This window comes from Asparagus officinalis, chromosome 3, assembly GCF_001876935.1.
Source record: "Asparagus officinalis chromosome 3, Aspof.V1, whole genome shotgun sequence".
NCBI classification, from domain to species: Eukaryota; Viridiplantae; Streptophyta; class Magnoliopsida; order Asparagales; family Asparagaceae; genus Asparagus; species Asparagus officinalis.
In genome coordinates, this window is record NC_033796.1 from 2,580,193 (window position 1) to 2,602,702 (window position 22,510).

Genomic DNA, 22,510 nt, shown 5'->3' on the forward strand with positions numbered 1-22,510 from the left:
CAAAAAAAAAATAGGGATTAAGATGCCTACGTGTGCTTTAGTCCTCCTCTGATTATACAAGAACAACTTGATGTCTTCTCCTCTCTCCCCGAGTTAAAGTCTCCTCTCGGTGTTCTAATTATGATTATAATTAGATTAATATTCCAATGCGCAACTTGTTCATTCTATTATTGAAGAAATTTTTTAAATAAAACCATCCATATTTTTTTTCTAAAAATAGAACCCCTTGAGTTTTATTTACAAAAATAGATCCGTTTTTATCTTAATCCGGTTCCTAAATAGTCGGGGTTGCCAACCCCGACTATTTAGGAGGTTGTAAACCCCTAATTATAACCCTAAATCCTAACATTCTATACACTAAGGTACCGTTTGGCAAGGGGATAAGGAAGATGGATTAAGGAGAAGGGTAACTTAGTTAATCCATTATGAAGGGTTAAAAATATTCTTATTCCGTTTGGATTCGCGAGTTAAGCCAAGGGGTTAAGTCTTTTGTGTTTGGCAAATGAAGAAGGGATAAAGAGATTAATCTCATTATTTAAAAAAAAAAAATACCACTTTCGCCCTTACCGAAAATTTATAGATAATTGCCTCATTAATATTAAAGGAGCTTGAATTTATGTAAAGTTGAGTTTATATAAAATTAATTTAACTCTTATACCAAAAGTATTACAATGTGGTATTATTGAATAAATGAATGTTCAGAAGGTAAATAAAAATAAATTATCATTTTTGCGTCATTTCAAAAGCTAAAGAGAGATAATGAGCTAACAAAATATTATATGGCTTCTTATCTGTCAATAAACGTGGCAAAAATTTTTGATTATTCAAGGAAAAACGCGATTTGATTATTCAAGGAAAAAACAATCTACTCAAAAGCTCTATATAAAATTTCTTGTTTTTGCTAATATAAAGATAATAAAATACATAATTCAACCTCCTTATACTTTAATATTCGACAACTACATATATCAATTATTCCAAAGCTGTAAAGCAATCTTGTTGCGAAGCTGCTCACCCCTTAAACTTTCATCTACACCAACCATGTATTGGGGGTCTTCTTCCTCCTCCTCATCTTCATCCTCATTCATCTCTAATCCATTGAGCATATTAAAGTATTTATCATTTCCCTGATGCCTTGTAATAAAATTATGAAGAACACAACAAGCTACAACGATTTTAACTTGAGTTTTATAAGGAAATAGAGTAAGAACTTTCAAAATTTTGAATCTTTGCTTTAAAATTCCCCATGCTTTTTCCACCGCATTACGTAGTTATGCATGTCTATGATTATATTTGTCTTTAGTATCTCGATAGGCTCTGGTGGTTCCATTTGTAAAATCTCCAAGATGATAGCGTGATCCACGATACAGGGCGATAAATTTTGAAGTATTAGCATATCCCGAGTCAACTAAGTAAAAGCGACCTACATATTTAATTATCTGACTTTAGTACTAATTGATTCTAAATAAACCAAAAGGAAAAATATTAAAATTTACCTTCAGGAACATTAAATTTACCATCTTCCAGTGTTGCACGAAGTACTGACATATCAGATGCTGATCCCTCCCATCCAGCAGCAACATAAAGAAAAGTATGATCAAAGGAGCATGCTGCCATTACATTTTGAGATATGAAATTCTTTCGATTACGATACCTGTTGTGTTTCTTTTTCTTCACAATTACAGGAATATGAGATCCATCAATTGCTCCCAATGCTTTCTGCAAATATAAAAATATATAAAGTTCTAATGTAAAGAAACAAACACACATACAAATTTAAAAATATTTGAAAAAAATATATGCTGAGATCTCTACCTTGAAATATGGGAAGAAATTGGGATTCTCTCGAATCTTAGGATGAACGTCTACGTCAGTCGTGGGAAGTTGGATATAATCTTGTTTCAAAGATAATATAGCATTAAGCACATTATTATATTGCCTGCTAATAGTCTCTCCTGAATGTTGAAATATCTCAGCTAATACTCGATTTGAAAGGGCATGCGAAATTCCGTATAAAAATATACATAGTTGTTCATTGCAGCTTAAATATCTAGTTGGCCTTAAAGCATTCTTCTCAATTAGAACATTTTTAAGCCAAAGAATTACCTCAGAACTCATTCGGAAGCAAGAATATGAACGATCAGGATGTCCAGACAACATATCTTCTACAAGCATATGTCCAGAGAATGGCCTAGTTCGACATGGTCGAGGAACCTGCTTCATCATATTTGAATGATGAATGATACTTGTAATCATCTCATTCCACATGTATTCATCCTCATCTTCATCATTCAAAAGCAACGCCTCTATAAGATCATCTTCATCATCAAGTGCGTCAATATCATCAACACTAAGATCGCTTGCAAAATCTTCAAATGAATTCATCTTCAACCAAATTAAAAATGGAAAAAATTAGACAACTTTAGCAGCAAAGCATTATGACTAATTATGACTAATTATGACTAATTATGTGATAAATACTAGTGTCTGAACAGTCTTTAAGAAGCAAAGCATGAGGCGAAGCATTAAAACCATCTATAAGACAATGTATAACCCTCAAGGCATGAGGTACAAACCTTACAAATTTATCATTGTTCTAATTCGAAAATATATAAAGATTGCAAAAATATTCAAGATAGGAAGATAAAATAAACTTTAGCGGATGTTGCAGTAGCACATATTCAACTCTTGTCAGAAAAGATGGAAATATTCTATCTTTACTCCAGCAAAACTCTATGCTAAGATGTGAATTGTGCATTTCGTTTGGGCTTTGTATGCCGATGTATGCACCTCATAGTCATGGACACAGATGTCTGCAAGGCATTTCTCTTCAGCAGCACCTTGAGAAGTCAGAGTAATAATAAAAAAAACTCTTTGTGCATTCTAAGGACAGCTAAAGCTATATTTATCGGTGGAACATAAGTCGCAATGGTACCTGGATGAAGGAAATGTACTCATATCTGATACTTATTGACTTTAACGGGAACATAAGTCGCAATGGTACCTGGATGAAGGAAATGTACTCATATCTGATACTTATTGACTTTAACGGCTACTTACTGACACTCCTAAATCTATCATAGAAAGTAATGTATCAAAAATTATAAAGCATGTATAAGAGATGTGTCTGATGTTAAAAGGCAAAAAAGATTAATGCATAAATGATATGTTTGAATTGTAAAAATACATTTATATAGCCTGTCCAAATCCTATTTAACAACTTCTAATATCACCATATTGTACACATAATGAAATATGTTGAGAGCATATTTGTATTTTGTAACAAATCTTCATGATTGCTGTATGATTGGTATATCCTCACTTTTATGTACAGGGATACACTTGAGAATGTGTCACTAACTTTCAGGCATGTTGATGTGTTGTAGACGCATATGGGATCATGTACATGTGTCACTAACTTTCAAGCATGTTGATGTGTTGTAGACGCATATGGGATCATGTACATGGGCATAGTTTGTATTTTGTACAGGGATACACTTGAGATTGTGTCACTATCTTTCAGGCATGTTGATATGTGTTGTAGATGCATATGGGATCATGTACATGGTCATAGTTTGTATTTTGTACAGGGATACACTTGAGATTGTGTCACTATCTTTCAGGCATGTTGATATGTTGGGTTATTCATTGATAAACAAGCTCGACACTTGAGATTGTGTCACTATCTTTCAGGCATGTTGATATGTTGGGTTATTCATTGATAAACAAGCTCGATTCATATGTGTAACTGGAAAAACATCTCCAAAGCTCGACATAGACCACAAATTCCAATCAAAATACCCAACAATATAGATCTAAACAAGCTCGAATCATATGTAACTGGAAAAACAGCCCAAAGCTCGACAACGAGCACAAATTCCAATAAAAAAACACAACAATAGAGAGTTAAACAAGCTCGAATCATATGTGTAACTGCAAATGACCTATAATACATTTTGCAATAAGGAAATCACAACTGAATTTGAAAAAACAACTATGTTGAGAGCAATATAACAGAATAAACAAAGAAGTTGAAAAAAACCATATACTACTAAACTAAATTTCATTGCCTGACAATAAGAAAGTCACTCTTTGGAACATCAACTTCAACTAAAAGTAAGAAAACATACTACTAAACTAAATTTGATTAGTTTTGACTCTTGAGACTTGAACATAAAGCATCAAGTCGGCTGAAAGTTTTGTGTCTCATTAAGTAAGTTGACAAATGACCCCATCTCCTGCATGTTGCTGTCATGAGCTTGTGACATTCGTGATTGACCCTGGAACTGGTGCATTAGAGGTGGTTGATGTTGGAAATTGTAAATAGGCGATGGATAACCGATCATTGCATTTTGTAAATCCATTTGTTTCTTGAGCCATGATAATAGCATTTGACCGTTAAGCATATTAATGACATGCCTATTCTCCTTCTTTTTAATAGCTTCTGCTCCTGCCACACATAGATCACTAGTTACACCTGGTAATTTCATTATCTTATCCATGCACTCTTTCATTTCAGTAGGCACCCCTTTTCTGGAATCTACAAGCTCTTTTGTCATTTCAACTCGCTGCTTTTGGAGCTCAATCATTTTTTACAAATTATTTTCAACTTCAATACCTGATGCTCGACGACGAGAAATATTTTTAAACTTACGCTTTAAACCTGATCGTTGAGCGTGATGCTTTATGCTCGAAGTAGAAATATGTATTGGTTGTGATGGTGGTTGTGTCCCATTAAATTGTGTCTATTCCACTTCGTGTACCTCCTCTGAATCACTCAAATCAATCTCGTTATTGTGTGGCCCCTCAGTATCCTCTAATTCATTATCTGAACTAGTGCTTCCTTCACGCTCATTGAAGTCATCAGTAGTCCCAAACCACCAGCACCCCTTAGATGTGTTACCTCCACATAGAAAATCCATATCATCGAACTGAGGAAAAGGTTTGTTCTTAATTCTTAAATACTCATCATTCTCCTGTGGTAGAAAATTCATAATAAATATATCATAGTTTTAAATATACAAAATTTAAATTTAATAATACTAGAAGTTTAAATAATACCTTTATTAATGCCTCCCAATCTTTCGCAGTAGGTGCAATCACCATATTTTTCTCTTCATCCCAACCCCAACCTGATTTATTTCGGAGTTTGTAATTAAGGGAATATTGCTTTTTCAAAATTTTATAACGGTTTTGCATTTGTAGTTTGCCTCTGTCCTTTTGTCCAGTCCTAACTTTATACTCATCGGTAACATTTTACCATTGCTCGGTAGTGAAATGACCTCCATTGTTCTTTCCTTTAAGGATCATTTCCTTTAATATTCCCAACAAACAATTATCTTCATCTATAGTCCAGTTCCTGGCTCGAGGTCTTGACTGCCCACCTTCGTGTTGAGATTGTGCTATGAAGTTCTTCTTAGTCATTCTAGATCATTAATGAGAATTTTAAAAGAAGTTAATCAATTGAATAATAAACTAATCAATTTTAAACTATAAACCCAATACCACTAATATTATATGACATATGAACATAATTGATAATAAACTAATCAATTTTAAACTATAAACCCAATACCACTAATATTATATGACATATGAACATAATTGAGGTGAAGGAAAAACATAGAAAATTCAAAAAACTAATATTATATGACATATGAACATAATTGAGGTGAAGGAAAAACATAGAAAATTCAAAAAGTTCACCATACTTTCTCACTGGATCATCACAATGAACTAGTATAGTTTTTAAGATAACATTTACTGATCTGATATTTGTTGCCAGGAAATAAACTGAGAATTTTCAGTTAATTAGTATAGGATAATCCATACATTGATTATATAATGTGATTCAGTGTTTGCAATTGTGCGCACATGTATACATGTTTATGCATGCATGTCTGCATGTGTACATACATAATATGTATGGATGTATGTGTATAACAATACATACATATGTTCATAATATCTAATCTAATACTATCAAAAGCAACACCTCTATAATTCATGTCAATCCATCAATTTCCCAGAAATTTATCCTTTTTAAATACCTCCTCAATTAGCACACCTAATTTGATGAAATCAGATTAAGGTCTCACAAAGTAAACATTCATATTAAAACCTCCACTAGTATATGCACAGTGCACTTATCAATTGGCATACATCATTAGATGAAATCAGATTAAGGTCCCACAAAATTAACATTCATATTAAAACCTCCACAAGTATATGCATGTAATCTGACAGCATCAGTTGAAAACAAGAAAGAGGCCCATCAAGCGGTGCTATTATCTGAAAGTTTAAAGGTCAAGTATTAGCTATGAATTCCTCTGTCTTTTTGCAATGCTTTATATTAGTAGGAATAGATATTTATAATGTGTTGCGTTTTGATTTAGATTGCTTGTAATTGATTGATAATTTCTTCAATCTTTTGTATATGATACTTTTTAAGTACACGGAGAGAGCTAAAGGAAGGTTGGTTAATGTTCTAAAAGTGCTCTAGCTTCATACTAGCATGTTTAGAGCCAAGACATATCTTGTTCTTAATGTATGGATGTTATTGGCATCCTAATTTTCATTTGAAATCATATGCTGCTGTTGAATTATATTAGTTCTAGACAGGGTTTATTTAACTTGCATTCAAGTTGTCTTTGATAATGTCTTGGATATTCATACTAGCATGTTTTTAGCTTCTACTTTCAACTATCAAAAGTGTCTTTAGCGTTAACTATAAAATTATGCCAAACTCTAGCTCATTAACGACAACACTGATGAATCATTTAGCTTGTGAAAAGGTTCTGCATTTTGACAGTAAAGTAGCCTTTAATTGTTAAAAAAAGGTACATGAGATGAGTAAAACCTAACCATATTAAAGGTGAGGCATTAAGTTATGACTGCCATTATATAGTCTCAACAAAGGTGAATTCTTATTGTATTGCTTCTATAGGACAGTGTTTGTAAAGTACAGGTCTTTTCTCCAATATCTGCATCTTTTGATAGAATAAGCTATAATATATGTATCAACTTTTTAGACATTGTTTCTTAGGTATCTTTGTTAATGGGATGCCTAGATGTGCCTTTAAACTTATCATGGAATTGTTGATGCATGCATCATTTTTGGCCTATTTAAAAGACTACGATTCTACCAATACTTCATGTTCTTGATTTCCCTCACGCAATTTACAGTGAGTAAATTGTCAAAATCTTACAATTAATAATAATTTGTATTCGAGTCTAATTTATTTAGGATTTTGAGAGCAAACATCTTGAACACTTTGCCGAAGTTTTACTATTGTATAGTTGCACTAGAGTAATGTGAAATTTAGCATTGATATCAATTAGGAAAATAAGTAAATACCCAACATATATGCCTGAACAAATCGAATTTAACTTAATAGCAATTCTTCAGAGTGAAGAAAAATATAATTTACTTAAAAAGACAAATTAATTAAAGATAGAAACATATGTAAAATATAGCCTACTCCCTCAAAGAAAAGACAACAATAAAAGCCCTAAATTTCGGCATGCTTTTGATAAGAGCAAAAACCATCCATCAACGAAAAGATATTCATATGAACATAATCGCTTGTATGGCAAAGATTTGGAAACCAATTCGATATTGTAAAATCAACATACCTCTCTTTTCTTTGCCTCCCGTCACTTGAGATCCCAATCGGCTGAAAGTTTCTCTCTTGTTCCCCCTAAAATATGCCTATTAATAGTTGGGGAAGAAGAAAGAGGGAAATTTTTAGAGGGAAAATTTGGAGGGAAAGAAGAAGAGGGAAACAAATTGGGGGGGGGGAAGAAACTGATTGCTGCGAATCAAACCTGATAACTGAAGATCGCCGCCTCCCTTAATTCCGCTGCCGAGATCCAGATTTGCAAAATGCCGCCTCCTACCCTTCGCGTGAGAAGCCGGAATAGCCTTGTTCCGCCCATCGACGAGGAATTATAAACCCTTCAATTCACGGGTTAAAGGGAGTTTTGGGCTCACGTGAGGGTTAATTAACCCTTCTGTTGTTTTTTCTGTTTGGCAGGCTAAGAGAGGGTTAAACCCCCTTAACCCTTCATTTACCCCCTTACCAAACACAGCCTAAATAGTCGGGGTTGACAACCCCGACTATGCCAACCCCGACTATTTAAAAATCGGATTAAGACAAAATGAGTTTATTTTTGTAAATAAAACCTAAGAGGATCTATTTTTAGAAAAAAAAATTATGAACGGGTTTGTTTAGAAAATTTCTTATTTTATTATTCGACATAAGCATAGAAACAAAGAGCACACCACCGTACGTCATCAAACCAGTGCAAGCAAAGCAGGCCCTCGTGCCTTTTGTTGCATCCTCTCTTCATTTATTTATTCGTTTTTTGTTCGTTTTATTTTTATGTATATAACGTAATTAAGGGCAAAAGCCAGAAAAGTTACTCTAGAGATAAAAATAGAAGCAGATCGATCATAAGACGAGGATTAAAAAAACAGTACTTGTTGGCAGACAAAGCCTCAGGAGCCTCAAATGTTTTATTTTTTTTATTTTTTCCCTTTTTAAAATAACGTGAGTTTGGAGGTCATTCTAGCGACATAGAAACATGAGAGGCTTCACAAAACCCCACTCGAGCGTCCTTAGCTTGTTTTGTTCAGATAAAAAAAAAAGTGGTTTTCCGATACAAGTCCCTTGCATCTTTCATAATTTGAATTTGCCCCTCAAATAATGGGAATTGCTATTAGACCCCTCAAATCTTGAGTAATTTTGAAATTACTCCCTCGAATCATTGAAATTGCTATTAGGTCTCTGAAATCATACGTTAGTTTCGAATTAGCCCCTCCAATCGGGAGTAAAAGCAGGAATCAGAGAGATTAATTGGGGGAAAAAAATATATTATGAGGACATTGGAATCTAATGGCAACTTCAATGATTTTAAGTGACCAATTTGTCTCTCTTTGCTACTGTCTCTTGGTTTGGGGGATACCTTCTGAACAACTTAATTAATATTTGAGAGACTAACTTTTTAATAGCGATTTTAATGATTTGAGGGACTAATTTTAATATAACTTAATATTTGAAGGAGCTAATAGCAATATTTCCATGATTTGAAGATTTAAGGGACTAATACCGAAAAAAATCCTTAAAAAAAAAAGGTATCCTAACTTGTCCATACTCAGGCTATGCACTACAAGTAAAGCTTGTTATGCCTTGTTGCACTCATTACTTTAAAAACTAACCAGAATTAATTAAGTGAGGCTGATTGTACGAGGAGCAAAAGACATGAATCACTTAAAAACTAACCAGAATTCTCTTCGTGGAAATGAGATCCCAAAGGAAGAACTCAAACGCTAAGAAGATTTTACTCGTTATAAAATTCAGGAAAAATTTTCTTTGCCAAGAAATTTCCAGGTGCAAACTAGCTATAAACACACAAGGGAAGAACTCAGAAAACAAGGTGGTTCTGCTTCCAAAAGTTCTGTGAAGAAACACTAGTTCAAAATATAATCAATCCATGGTATTTACTTTGTCTGAATAAAAATAAAAAAAAATCAGAAGTAAAATCAAGAGCCTACTTATGCCCCCCAACAAGTAGCCTTTATTGAATGACGAGTATATTCCAAGAACAATTCCTGCACTAGAACAAAGTGCAATCCCACAAAAAAGAAAAAAGAATAAAGTTCACACACGGTCACAGGATAGTGACAACAACTTTCGTTTGATGATCTACAACTTTGATAGCTGGAGGTAGCTCTCCATGCAAAGGGGGGACTATCAAATACCAACTCTTTTAATATTTGATATGAGGAAATTTTCAAAACAACCCCAAAAAGATTTTTATTATTCAAAATCAACCCACCTTTTTTTTATTTATCGAAATCGACCCACTTTTTTACCACGTGGGCTTAATGAAGTTCCTAAACAGTCGGGGTTGGCAACCCCGATTGTTTAGAAGGGTGTTAAACCCCAATTAGAACCCTTAAACCCAAAATTTTTATGTCCTAAACGGTCGGGTTGGCAAACCCGACTGTTTAGGAACATCATTAAGCCCACGTGGTAAAAAAGTGGGTCGATTTTGATAAATAAAAAAAAATGATTCGATTTTGAAAAATAAAAAACTGTCTGGGGCTGTTTTAAAAATTTCCTCTATTTGATATACTATTCTTATTTGATGAAATAGGTGAGTTTGGTTCATTGAATAATGAACAGGATGACAATAATTTGATTGCAACATCAACCATGTAGGGTCCATGCTCTTCTTTTTGATAATAGTGCACCAAATGAGACTTGCCAAAGGGAGAGCTCAGCCTCTTATTATATATAACCTTTACATGTGGTGAGAGATTAGCAACTCATTAGTCCATCATCAAAAATATCTCTTTGAAGAAGAGTGGACCAACAAAGCAAATGTTGCTTTGTCCTGCACTCTGCCAGTTCTCCTCATCTCTCAACTTTGTTCCTTGATATGCCAGGGGCAGGAATCTCCTCTCACTTGGAGTTGGACATTTTCAAGGTTGTCGTATTCTTCAAGATCAAGCAAACATCAGCCAATACAAATACAAAACAAAACAATAGAGAGAGTCTGAAAGCACACCTAACCTTTTTTTTTTTTTTTTCCTTCCTGAATTTATTATAACTGAGTCTGAAAGCACACCTAACCTTTTTTTTTTTTTTTTCCTTCCTGAATTTATTATAACTCTCTTTCCACAAAATGGGACTCCATAAAGCCTCCTTGAATATGAGAAATATTAATGATTTCCTTTATAAAAATGCTAATTTTTAAATATGAGTGATGATGTTTTTCTTCCCCAAAAACAACTGCAGTATATTTTTCAATTAATCCTATCATTAGCAGGTGACAGCACCTAATTGAACATCAGCGTGGAACCCAACAAGTCAAGATAGTTTTTTTAATTAATTAATTAATTATTTAAACACGTCTGCTGATGGAGGCACAGAATTTATAGAGCCTTGATCAAATTATCGTCACCCAAATAAAAAGAAATGTAGAAATCTAGAAACTGTTAAAAACCCAAGTTAGATTTGTGAAGATAGTCCCAAAACCGTCAACATGAGCATTTCACTATTTATGCTTGCTTGAAGGTGAAATTGATCTCTTTCCCAGATATAAATGTTGAAATTAAAAAGAGAATGCCTGAGAACCTGGACCAGACCTCAATAACCCCGGAAAATATCGCACATATAGCATTCAGATTGGGTGTACGAAAGAACACCAAGTATCTTGAAAGACGCTTGTGTGTGGTGCGTCAAAAACTAATCTTTGACCAACCCCCGCCCCCCCCCCTCCGCCCAACCCTGCTTGCCAACTTTTGAGATGTAAAATACACCTTTGATTTGGTTTCATTGTTTACAAGGTTCACAAACAGCTTGTCTAGATGAAAAATCAATTTGGTGGATCAACAACTTAAATTAATCTTCAAATGCTCATCAAAAGTAGCGTAGTGGTCCTTCATTTCTTATCATGGCCCACCTCTTTGAGTCATAATCATAACCTACTCTTTGGAGAAATTTTCTCATCTAATCTTCACCTTTTTAGTTGAGAGCAACAGAAAATAGAAACTCCAAAACCACATGCACAATTGAGTCATAAGCAAGAAAGCACACAAAACACATTCTCAGACACAAAGTTATCCGGTCACAAAATTTCTTTTCTTTAACAAACACTATTATTTCAGATAAATTAAACAGTCGTACACAGAAGCTGAGCATAATTTTCAATAACTCAAAAGCATAAAGAAGCTCATTCTTGAAATGGTACAATTTAACAAGAGATACCTCAAGCTGGTGTGGAGAACTTATTCATCTTGGATGATGATGGCCTCCTCCGCCACAGCCCAGCCGCAACTGCCAGATTTCAGTTTACACGATGAGGGGCAGCAGCTCTGCGATACAAAGATTTACAGATTTGGTATATATTCAAAATATTAACAATGCATTAGAAATATGCTGATAAGAAGTTTATTTCTTACTTTCTCGTAGTTAAAACGGGCTATATATCACACATTGGTTAAAGAATTTATGCACACTCTCATTCTACTTAATGCAATAAGTACATAATTTTGCAGGCTTCCCCCCCTTCTCGCAGCGCCTTGCTCAAGTGATATAAAAGGTCTGAAAAACTTCACACATCGAAACAACTGAAGCATGACTGGTCATAAATCCATCTAATAAAAAAAAATCCATTTTTTGTGTTTTTCCTAACCATGTACTACTTTAGAGGCATTTCTACATTTTGAGCCACTAGTATAGTGCACGTGCTTTTTACGAGAGTATCCCTATTTTATTTTATGTTTTTCAATTTTTTGTTGGCTATAAAAAAATGAAATGACTTGTATAGCAATATAAGTTCTGAACAATTATAATTTTATTTAAATGAATAAATTGTACGATAAAATTGTATATAAATAACTCTATGATCAATTATAGTTTGGATAATTATAATTTTCATAAATTTTAAAAATAATTATAATATATTACATAGTTTTTTTTGCTTTTAAATATAATAATATTATACTTGGCATAATTATAATACTATTAGTAACTATCTTTTAATTTAATAATTAGTTTATTACACTATAAGTAAATAATTTACTAAATTGTATAATTATTAAATTACAGTGTAACTTATTAATTCAAAAATACTATTCAAATCATTATACTATTAATACTATTACAATTACAATAAATGCAAATTGTTTTTCATACTATTATCATATATTTGAAAGGCTAATAAGATGTAAAGTAACATGTTGTCCTCTTATTTGTCCTCCATAAGAGGTGAAACCCAAAGTTGTACGGCATAAGCCTAATGAATTTTTGTTATTTTTAATTTTTCTAGAATTTTAAATATTATGTGAAGATAAATTAGGGATAAATTTCAACTTTTCTATTAAATAACATAATTAAATAATAAAATAATAGTGTGGCCAAAGGTTTTGAAAAAGTGAGGAAATGTATAATTAATAAGAGGTTATATATAATTAGTGAATGATTAATTACAATTAAGGACGTATTTGAGAATTATCAAACTTAAAGGGCAAAAATGGAAATCAAAAGTTTTGACAAGGCAATCCTCTTTTATATGTAGTATAGATATAGATTGTTGTCTATCTTGTAACTTCATAAGAAACTTCAAAACCATCTCCTTACATGAAATGCTAAAATACTTCTGTCAAAAATTTTATTGATTTTACTCTTTAATGTTCTATATCTCATTAAATGATATTCACTTACTTCTCATCTCTTTTCCCCAATTATGATGAAAAGACAATATGAAATGCTCTAACTGATGTAAGGAAATATATTTCTAAGATCGCTAGTGTTACAACCATTCAACTACAAAAATGTATTAAATGTATAATTAGCGTACTAGAGTGTCTACTATATCATGCGATTTATCATGTGATTGTGTATAAACAGAAATCTTTATCCCAAAGCAACATGAAGTCCCCAATCTGATGTATTTCCTGAATATAGCTGCCCTCTGCCACAATATTTTCTTAAATATAAAGATGATACCCGGAGTATCCAAATTCTTAATAATAAGCAAAAGATGTTCTGCTTAGCAAGCCCAAAGTTCCTCTCCATCTAGCAATCTTTACATGATCTCTCCAATTGCCTACCCCGAGCAGCATGCAATACCCAGTCTTCCTTTTTCCCCAACATCTCATTTCAGGGGACTAAGATGTAATGTCAACTCAAGAAAGTTGACAACCTGACCAAGTTAAATTTGTTTAAACCACAAGTTGGCACATGGATATATCAAATTATTTGTGCTTGAAACAGAGTCTTCTCTGCACCTCAAGAGGCATCTGAAATCAAGAATGGAAATATTGACATTTACTTTTTTGATGGAAAGGACACGATAAGGGAGAAATGAAGACAGTCAAAGCTGTCTCCACGTCTTTTATTTAATGAGCTTTTGATCACTTCTTCCGGTTAACTCCATTATCGAGTCTATCATACATTTAATTTAACTAATTCTCTTAAACATCTTTCAAACAGTAAATCCTAGACAACGTCGATGGTCAAATCATCAGCAATCATTTAACATCAAAACCTCAACAAATACTCATGGAAGCCCGTAAAGGGATCAATTGAACATGTTGAATCTCAGAGGAAAGAAGACAGAACCCAGACCATCTTATACCATTGGCACGAAGAGACTACCTCTAGATAAGTGATAGCATGAACCTAGTAGAAAGACAAGTACAGTTCAAGAATTTAAGAATTTTCCTTGTAAATCAAAACTAACAGTCATGTCTTACAGTGGAACAGGTATATAAGATGAGTGTCATCCAACTCCATTCCTCCGGGATATCAGTTGATGAACCATCCGCAGCTTCGTGAAGAAAATATAATAAGGGGGACATCAACTGCATTTCATAATGTCGTCTTGAACCACAGAGCCTACAGGTGTCAGGTTGAACCACATTGGTTGTAGTCAAAAGAGGCTTACCGCCATATGAATACCTACAAGGAGAAAGCATATGTTCAAAGGACTACAAAGTTTTCATATATAACTGAAAGCCAAACTGCAAACACAAAGTAGAGAGAACTTGTTGAAGATGTAGAGGTCACATGTATTATATGTAGGGGTGCATTCGGTCCGGATACAGCTCGGATATGATGCTTATCATATCCATATCCGCTTACCCATCTCGGATACGGATACAGATACGGATATACCTCGGTAAGAAAAATTTATAACCATATCCACTAAAATCGGATACGGTTACGGATATACATGCGGACATATAAGCGGATATGCATGCAGATACAAAACAGATATGAGAAAACTGGATAGTATTGAGAAAAACATAGTTCATGTGATACAAAAGAGTTTGTTAATATGTTCATTATAATTAAAAAGTTAAGATTAGACATTTTGATCATCAAAATTAACCACAAATCCATAATCTAAGAATCGAAACTATCGTAAAAGTATGACTAATATGTATTCAGATATTTCGGATACGGATATGGATATTTCACTACAAAACCATATCCGTAACCATATCTTATCGGTTATAGATTTGAGTAACCATATTCGCATCCTAACGGATACGGTTACGGATATTTTCTCGGATACGGATACGGTTTAGCACCCCTAACCATATTCGCATCCTAACGGATACGGTTACGGATATTTTCTCGGATACGGATACGGTTTAGCACCCCTAATTATATGTCCTAGCAGGCGATGCCATTAGCCATTCTGGTTAGACACGTCTCCTAAAAACTAGATCCTTTTTAAGTGTAACTTGAGCAAGTGATTGCATGGAACTAGTCAAGAACAAAACGATTGTCAGATAGTGAAAAAAGGACCATGGCGTTAAGTGCAATATCAAATTACCCATTACATAAACAAAATTTTGACTTAAAATTCAGAAAAGCAACCATTTAACTGCACTTGAACAGTCTGCTTCATGCTGATAAGCATGACTGCTTCACTGGAAGCAAACACTTGAAAACTTTGCCTATAAAGGGGGCAGTAACCTTCTGTGAGATACAGTTACTTTGCTGTCAGCATATCTTCCGTCAACATTTTAACTTTTGACTGACATTTGATGTAAAGTCCTGAAAGTACAGATTACTATAATGGAAACTGGAGGACAAAGGAAAAAAGGATGGATCAACAGTTGACTTTATAGCCTGCACGGTTTCACTGTCATTCAAGTAGATTTTATGCTTCACTTGGGTAAATATATTTCAGATCACTTGTGAAATAGTGAACTATAAAGATGACAACTGTGCATATAGAGAAAACTATTCCAATTCATAAAACCTCATAACTAAGAATATCTCATATCTAAAACTAGAAAAGAGAGAAATACTACCTAAAGCATTGCTGTGGCTGTAAATCCAATTGTTTCTTGAACTTCAAATAAGTCCTGTCGGCATTTAACGCCCTATCATACTCGTAGTCCTCTCCTTCCCATCTTTCTTCATCATCATTATCCTTAGCAGGGCTCTCGCTTTCTTTGATAGAAAGGGAGGAGCAACTGGCAGACATAACACTAACATCACTGCGGGGTTGTGCCTTCTGAGAATAGATATAAAAGCAAGGCACTGCTGAAACAAAGTCAAGCCAACAAAAATGATTGTGCTTTACTTCACAATAACTGAAAGAAAATAAGAATGAACTGCATCTGACTCTTTTCTGGAGATGGAAGAGAGAGAGAGAACTCTCAAAGTCGTTTCTCTACAAGAAGAAGAAATCTACTGGCTCATACAACAGACAAGCTGTACCTTGTTTACTGGTGCCATCAACTGATCTTGGCTTGGACAAAAGGGAATTCCTAGCATCTCTTGGATGTGCAGACCTTATTTGTATTTTGGACAGAGAAGCCTGGGCACCAGCTTCAGAAAAAGCCCTACTCAGCTCCTCCAAATCAATATCATCATCACTCTCATCATCTTCTCCAAATCCTAGTAAATCTTCTCCAAATCCTAGTAAATTTTCTCCGTTTGACATACTCTTAGATATAGGAGCGGAAATTTCTTCCACTGCCCTCGGTTCTTTAGTATCAATGGCTTCCTTCTCATCACGACATTTCTGTACTCGAATAGCACGCCAACTGCAATTTATTTTTGACTTCTATTCAGTTAAAAACTTAAAACCATAGAACTAAGATAAAAGAAAAAGGGAAGGAAGATGTAGGGAGAAACAAACCTACGGGGATTGCTCCCACATTTTGGCATCTGACAACCAAAGATATAGATCACACGCTCTTCAACATTAAGATTTGGCATTGAGATAGGAGCATAGACCTAATAATAAAATCAAGTCACAAACACACTCCACTGCTAAAACATTTCTTGAACGACAATTAAAATACTAAAGCAAACATTTCTTCAAATTACTCTCCAGCCTCATGGTGTTTAAAATCAACCATTCAGCCACTTGCTCATGCATAGTTTAAGGCATGTAATAAACTTATCAATATTTTTAACTTGCCAAAATGCTTATAGGTCATAGAAGTCAGTTGACACTAATAAGCACCTTATTGTTGTTTATAACATCTTGCATTGTGCCCGGCAAAAGTTATTATCTTTGCATATCGGAGTTTCAAAAAAACCTAATTTTAATCTCCTTTTCTTTTTATGTACCTCTTCGCCTAATTAAAATACCCCAAAATGCTGAATTTACAATATAGATCACACGCTCTTAAGTATGAAGATTTGGCATTATGATAGGAGCATAGACCTAATGATAAAATCAAATAACACACATTCTCCTTTACTAAACATTTCTTGAACGATAATTAAATATCAAAAGGAACATTTCTTTAAATTACTAAACAGCCTCATAAGGTGTCTAACATTGAAGATTTAATGACTTGCTCGTGGATAGTTTAATATTTATAACAAAATTATAAATATCAATAGCTTGTCCAAACACTTATATAGATCATAGATTTAAGCTAAATCTTGCATTATGCGTTACTTTCCGTTTAAGCTAAATCTTGCATTGTGCACCAAAAGCTTCGGCTTTGCTTATCCCAGTTTTAAAAAACCTAGCACTTAACCGGTTTTTCTTTTTTATGCACCTTTTTGCCCTAATGGAATTATTCCCAAATGCTGAATTTATGATACGGACATAACTGAATATTGAAAGGAGGAAATCAAGGTGTAAATTCCCTTTTACATATCTGTCAAGACGTTTGAAATCAAAACTTTTGGTTTTCTGTAACATTTTGAAACCTAATTGAATTTCCCAATGTCCAATTCAATGCCATGATTGAGTATTCTTTAAGTACAAGTAACTTACAACTATGTCGATTGTAAACCTACGACAAAAGCTCTTTTCAACAAAAAACCACACAACATCAATATATTCAATCATCAGGACCAACCAATGGATACGAAATTTGGATCACAAATACGTCAAAATTTTTGTAGCCAAAATATTGATCATTTCTTTAGGGTTTCGTACATTTTTCACAATTAATCGCTATATTAACGAATAGTAGACTAAGTTATTAACTCTGAATATCCTCAATTCTACTGAACGTTGAAAGAGTTCAAATTCTTAGAATGTATCTAACAAAAGAAATTATTTGGGAAACTCAAGAACACTTAAATTTAATGACTTGGAACAAACCTGAGCAACAAGGCAAAGTTTTTCTCCACATAAACCACAGTTCAGAAAATCAGGCCCACTATTCATATCTTGGGTTGGCCAATCCTGCAAGAACCTCATTGAGGAAAATACCAATTCTATTACAGAATACCTACATTATTTAATATAGACAATATTAACGAAACTCTTTAATGAATGCCATCAATAGCCCCTTTAGCTGCATATGCCAATGCCAACAATTGCAAGAGTGAATTATGATGACCGGAAAGAGGAAGAAAAAACTTGGGGTTTCCAAGCAGATCAATGCTGCATGGATAAGAATGGCATCGACAAGAAACATACTGACACAGTCCACATATTACCAACTACGGATGCAAGTAACTGCCATGTGATGAGAGTTACCGTATGTGATCTTGATTGATAGTTGCCTTGGATATTTTCATATTCTTGAAATTGAGATTGATTGTTGCCTTGAATATTTTCATATTCTAGAAATTTAGGAAGGTTTTAGATACTGTTATGATTGATTATTATTGTTTTAGACTATGGCCAAGTCAGATAATGTGGGAACTGAATTTAGTGGGATATCTATGGAACGGGTAACATACTGCATACTGGCACAAATAGCTTATATTAGCACTGATTGTGTTATGATTATGCCTGATATAATGAAATTCACGATATTGGAGGATGTTTGAGCTTGTAAATTCCGAATTGTTGATAAATAGTAAATGTTAATGTTGATTGTAGTTTTGGCAAGCCAGCATTTGGAGCGTCTCTTAAGGTTAGTTTATCACAATTTTATTACTTTGTCATAATTAGCATACTTATTTCAAAAGCTTATAGAAAAATTCCCCTAGGACTCAAAATATGGGACCAACATGGGGGACAAGTGAGGTGTCCCCCTCCTATTGCATAATGAGCTGGCGAGGGGGACACCTCACCTGTCCCCCTCTGTTGGTCTCATATTTTGCGTCGCTGTAACAAAGCTCAAGCTTATATGACTTCGCCATCAACTTGCTTGACATGAAATACACTTACTTTGGTGATAAAAGCTTTTTCTATGCTTAGAATGTAGTAAAATACACCACTTTATAATATATGACGGCAACACTTCAGCTACTTTAGGATCAAATCAAATTTGCATGCATTAGTGCATCTTATCAGTATTGGTAACACATTAGCCTTAATCAATCTCTTAAGTCTTCATTATGAACTGAAACTTGAGTTAACTAACTTTTAAATGTGTAAATAGTGAAATTAAAACATGATTAATGTTTAGTTATGTACCATTTTAATTTTCTTCACTACTGTAGACTGATATTATAATTTCTACTAATATGACTTCCGTCTTCTTAAGGTAACAAGTAGAAAAGGTAAAGAGATTTTGCCTCCTACACAAGGAGGTAGGAAAAGAAGTTATCTTACTTGGAATTCGCAAATAGATACGATACTGACGGCCATGTTTTACAATCAACTAAACTAAGGCAATAAAGGTGAGGGGGATTAGAAGCCTCAAGCTTACCAAGCTGTTGTTGATGAGTTAAAATCCAAATTGGGTTGTCTGTCACGGTGGATCACGTAAGGAATAGGGTGAAACTTTGGAAGAGACACTATGCCATCATCACTGAAATACATACAAAAACCAAGTTCAGATGGGACGATGATAAGAAAATGGTAGTAATTACCATTGAGGACTTGGTAGATTGGACCAAGTATTGTGAAGTATGTTGAATATTTACGACATATGTATTTAATTTGTTCTCTTGTGTGTCCCTTCAGCTTCATAATAATCAGCTGTCAACACATATTCCAACTTAGTGTACAAGTATCTCTAGAAAATGGGCAAACTGGATGGTTGCTTAGTGATGCTTGGGTTACCACTTTTGATTATGCCTTCTAGTTATTGTTAAAATGCAGCGAGTACATGTAATTTTCTATGGGTAAGTTGCATTTCTCCCCTTCACGTCTTAGAGTTTGCATGTAGAAAACAGTACAAGACACCTTCATATGCCATTTGCAGAAGCATGCTCAGTCTGAATACAGATGAAGCACAAATTCTAGTCATTCACATCTATGTTTTTGATACCCACTGAATATTGGATTTTGGTTCTTAGTCTTGTTTATTTGTAGTATTAGTGTCATGAGTTTTCTTATATCCATCTTCTTTCAAGTCTTTATGATTTTGTCTCACTAGGCTTTTGAATTTTCTCATGCTTGCATAGGTAAATTCAGATGTCAAGGCATATCCAAACAAAGCTATTGAGAACGGGGACGATATATGTGTTTTAGTGGGCATTGAAAGAGCAACCAGCGAAGGTGCAGAGCAAATTGATGATTGTATTGCAGCTATGAATATGGAAGGTGCGAATAAAAGGGAGAGCTCTAGCAGAGGGGTTTCAAAATCTTCAACTTCCAAATCCAATAAGAAGTTCAAGAGAGACCCTTTAACATATACAATAAGTGATGTTGGTGAGATGCTTAAGGAGTATTTGGTGAGTATGAACCCACCAAAAGCCGATTGCAAGAAGATTTATGTCATGGTATCTAAAGTGAGGGGTATTCTTCCACATTAATTTTTAAGAGAGATTAAGAGATTTATTGATGGTTTTGCACATGATTTCCGAATGTTGAAGTTACTTCCAAATAATCAAAAGTTAGATTAGATTATGCTATGTCTTGAAAACTCAGACTAAGGTAAAAAAATAGCTAATTAACTTTCCGTTTGCATTGATGCTTTTGTTTTGGTAGTTTTAGTTGGTGCATATCAAATGTTTGAACATCATTGTCTCAGCTATCTCGACTAAAAATTTCTATTTATTCAAGCTGAAATATATGCCCTTTCAGTACAAGCATTTTGTATGGAAACTACATGGTTTCATCATCCTTGAGATGGCTTAAATTGAACTCTCCACATGTGTTTGTTTCTAGTTCTTGTCAACACTTGAACACATTTAATTTTCCATACAGTTTGATTTCAAAAATAACATAAACGGTCTACAACAATCCTCCGTAGCAACATTTTGGATTTTGAAATAGAATGTGATTCCTAGCAATCTAAATAGAACATGATTTCTTTTATGTTGCATGTCTGCACGGTCTTTAAGAATGAAGCTGATTTGGTCTTCTTGTTATTGTTTCAGGTGATTCAAGACCTCGCAAAGTAGAACTTCCTGAACCGAGGGGAGAAAACTACAATGAGAAATACAAAGTAAAAGTGTATAAGTATTAGAAAGAAACTCTCATTTGAATCAGATGTAAAAGTTTTAAAGAAATTAGTGCGAGAGCAACTTAAGCATGACACTGTGTAATAGAGAAATATTAACTTTTGTTGGTTTGTATTTGTTGAATATTTTGGATCTTTAGTTTGTTAAATTGTTATATGCAATATTTGAAGTTTCTAATTTATTTATTGTTTTAGTTAGTGGTGGATGAGTTTACAAAGTTTATTGATGAATAATTTCGGTCATTTTTATGATGATTATTAGGTTGACATTACTGCCTTTAAAATTTTAAGGTATTTTATCTATGGGTGGTGCTACAGGGACCCAAAAAACATGGGACATGTGAGGTGCCGGCTCCCTATCCCATGATGTACTGTTCATGAATAGTGCATCATGGGATAGAGACCGACACCTCACTTGTCCCATGTAGGGTTTCATGTTTTAGATCCCTAAGAGATTTTTCTTTATCTATATGTAATGTTAGTTGGATATATGATATACTATTTGAAGCATTTATTTCCACCAATTTCGATGCAAACCTTACGTAAATTGATTATCTTATTTCTAAATTATCTTCGAGTTACAATTTTAGTTTAGAAATTAGAATGCTACTAGTTGACAAACAGCTCAATTAAAAATTTTAAAATTGAAATTCTAAAGTTTGCCAAACATAAATTTCAAATTGAATTCTGGAATTCAAATTTGGATGTTTCCCAAACGAATGAATTGAATTTTGAAATTCTGGATTTCAAATTTCAGAATTCAATTCCGGAATTTGAAATCAAATCCTCGAATCCAAACACAACCTTAATGAAAATGTACTAATTTATATAAAATCAAACGCAAAATTCCTCTCAAAAGCCACTGAATTGCTCATATTTTGGATTTCACGTACAGGCAATCCCCCAATTTTGGTGGTGTAATGATCGGATGCTTCGAGGTAATCCTCGGCCCAGGGCCCCGGCATCCCCAACATAACTTCACCCATCTCTCACCTACAGAAATTAAACAGTGAGAAAATTAATCGAAGATTAGGGCAAGGCGATCACTTCGATGAGACGATTTCACGTGAAATTAAAGAGACTTGCACCTGGAATTAGGGCGAAAGAAAATATTGTCGATTATTGATGGATATTGAGCGTGGGAGCTTTCAGGGTAGGGTTTTAGGTTTTGAGTGGGCCGTCGTGTAAAAAAAAAAA

The 22,510-nt window shown here is 34.0% G+C and overlaps 2 protein-coding genes across 9 annotated transcripts; both read right to left on the reverse strand.

Moving 5' to 3' along the window:
• LOC109832628 lies at positions 877-7,954 on the reverse strand. Of its 5 annotated transcripts, none has more exons than XR_002244808.1 (7): positions 7,828-7,954; positions 7,636-7,711; positions 5,062-5,425; positions 2,107-2,385; positions 1,655-1,719; positions 1,497-1,556; positions 1,360-1,423 (listed from the first exon to the last, which is right to left on the reverse strand). XR_002244808.1 is itself a non-coding variant. In XM_020400008.1 (7 exons), exons 3-6 carry the CDS (start codon positions 5,197-5,199, stop codon positions 1,550-1,552), a joined length of 489 nt encoding a protein of 162 aa, XP_020255597.1. In that variant the 5' UTR covers positions 5,200-5,425; positions 7,636-7,711; positions 7,828-7,954; the 3' UTR covers positions 1,407-1,423; positions 1,518-1,549. The 5 variants fall into 5 exon arrangements, 4 of the variants coding, with proteins under 4 accessions (XP_020255595.1, XP_020255594.1, XP_020255596.1 ...); XM_020400008.1 differs by having other exon boundaries at positions 1,407-1,423; positions 1,518-1,556; XM_020400006.1 differs by having other exon boundaries at positions 877-1,423; positions 1,518-1,719.
• LOC109832630 (programmed cell death protein 2-like) lies at positions 11,655-22,510 on the reverse strand. Of its 4 annotated transcripts, none has more exons than XM_020400010.1 (8): positions 22,402-22,510; positions 22,207-22,306; positions 18,109-18,192; positions 16,678-16,775; positions 16,254-16,582; positions 15,842-16,073; positions 14,270-14,474; positions 11,655-11,884 (listed from the first exon to the last, which is right to left on the reverse strand). In XM_020400010.1, exons 2-8 carry the CDS (start codon positions 22,297-22,299, stop codon positions 11,798-11,800), a joined length of 1,128 nt encoding a protein of 375 aa, XP_020255599.1. In that variant the 5' UTR covers positions 22,300-22,306; positions 22,402-22,510; the 3' UTR covers positions 11,655-11,797. The 4 variants fall into 4 exon arrangements, with proteins under 4 accessions (XP_020255599.1, XP_020255598.1, XP_020255602.1 ...); XM_020400009.1 differs by having other exon boundaries at positions 15,842-16,076; XM_020400013.1 differs by lacking the exon at positions 22,402-22,510 and adding an exon at positions 19,613-19,714 and having other exon boundaries at positions 15,842-16,076; positions 22,207-22,296.

What these genes read in the sequence shown, in the direction of transcription:
- LOC109832628 (XM_020400005.1), bottom strand. Translation starts at nt 5,199, where the DNA reads ATGCAAAACCGTTATAAAATTTTGAAAAAGCAATATTCCCTTAATTAC. An exon ending in ATTGGGAGGCATTAATAAAG is followed by an intron (nt 2,386 to 5,061) that starts GTATTATTTAAA and finishes ATTTGGTTGAAG; the next exon opens with ATGAATTCATTTGAAGATTT. An exon ending in TAAATTTAATGTTCCTGAAG is followed by an intron (nt 1,424 to 1,496) that starts GTAAATTTTAAT and finishes TTAAATATGTAG; the next exon opens with GTCGCTTTTACTTAGTTGAC.
- LOC109832630 (XM_020400009.1), bottom strand. Translation starts at nt 22,299, where the DNA reads ATGGGTGAAGTTATGTTGGGGATGCCGGGGCCCTGGGCCGAGGATTAC. An exon ending in CCAAAATTGGGGGATTGCCT is followed by an intron (nt 18,193 to 22,206) that starts GTACGTGAAATC and finishes AGGTTCTTGCAG; the next exon opens with GATTGGCCAACCCAAGATAT. An exon ending in CAGCCACAGCAATGCTTTAG is followed by an intron (nt 14,475 to 15,841) that starts GTAGTATTTCTC and finishes TTCTCCTTGTAG; the next exon opens with GTATTCATATGGCGGTAAGC.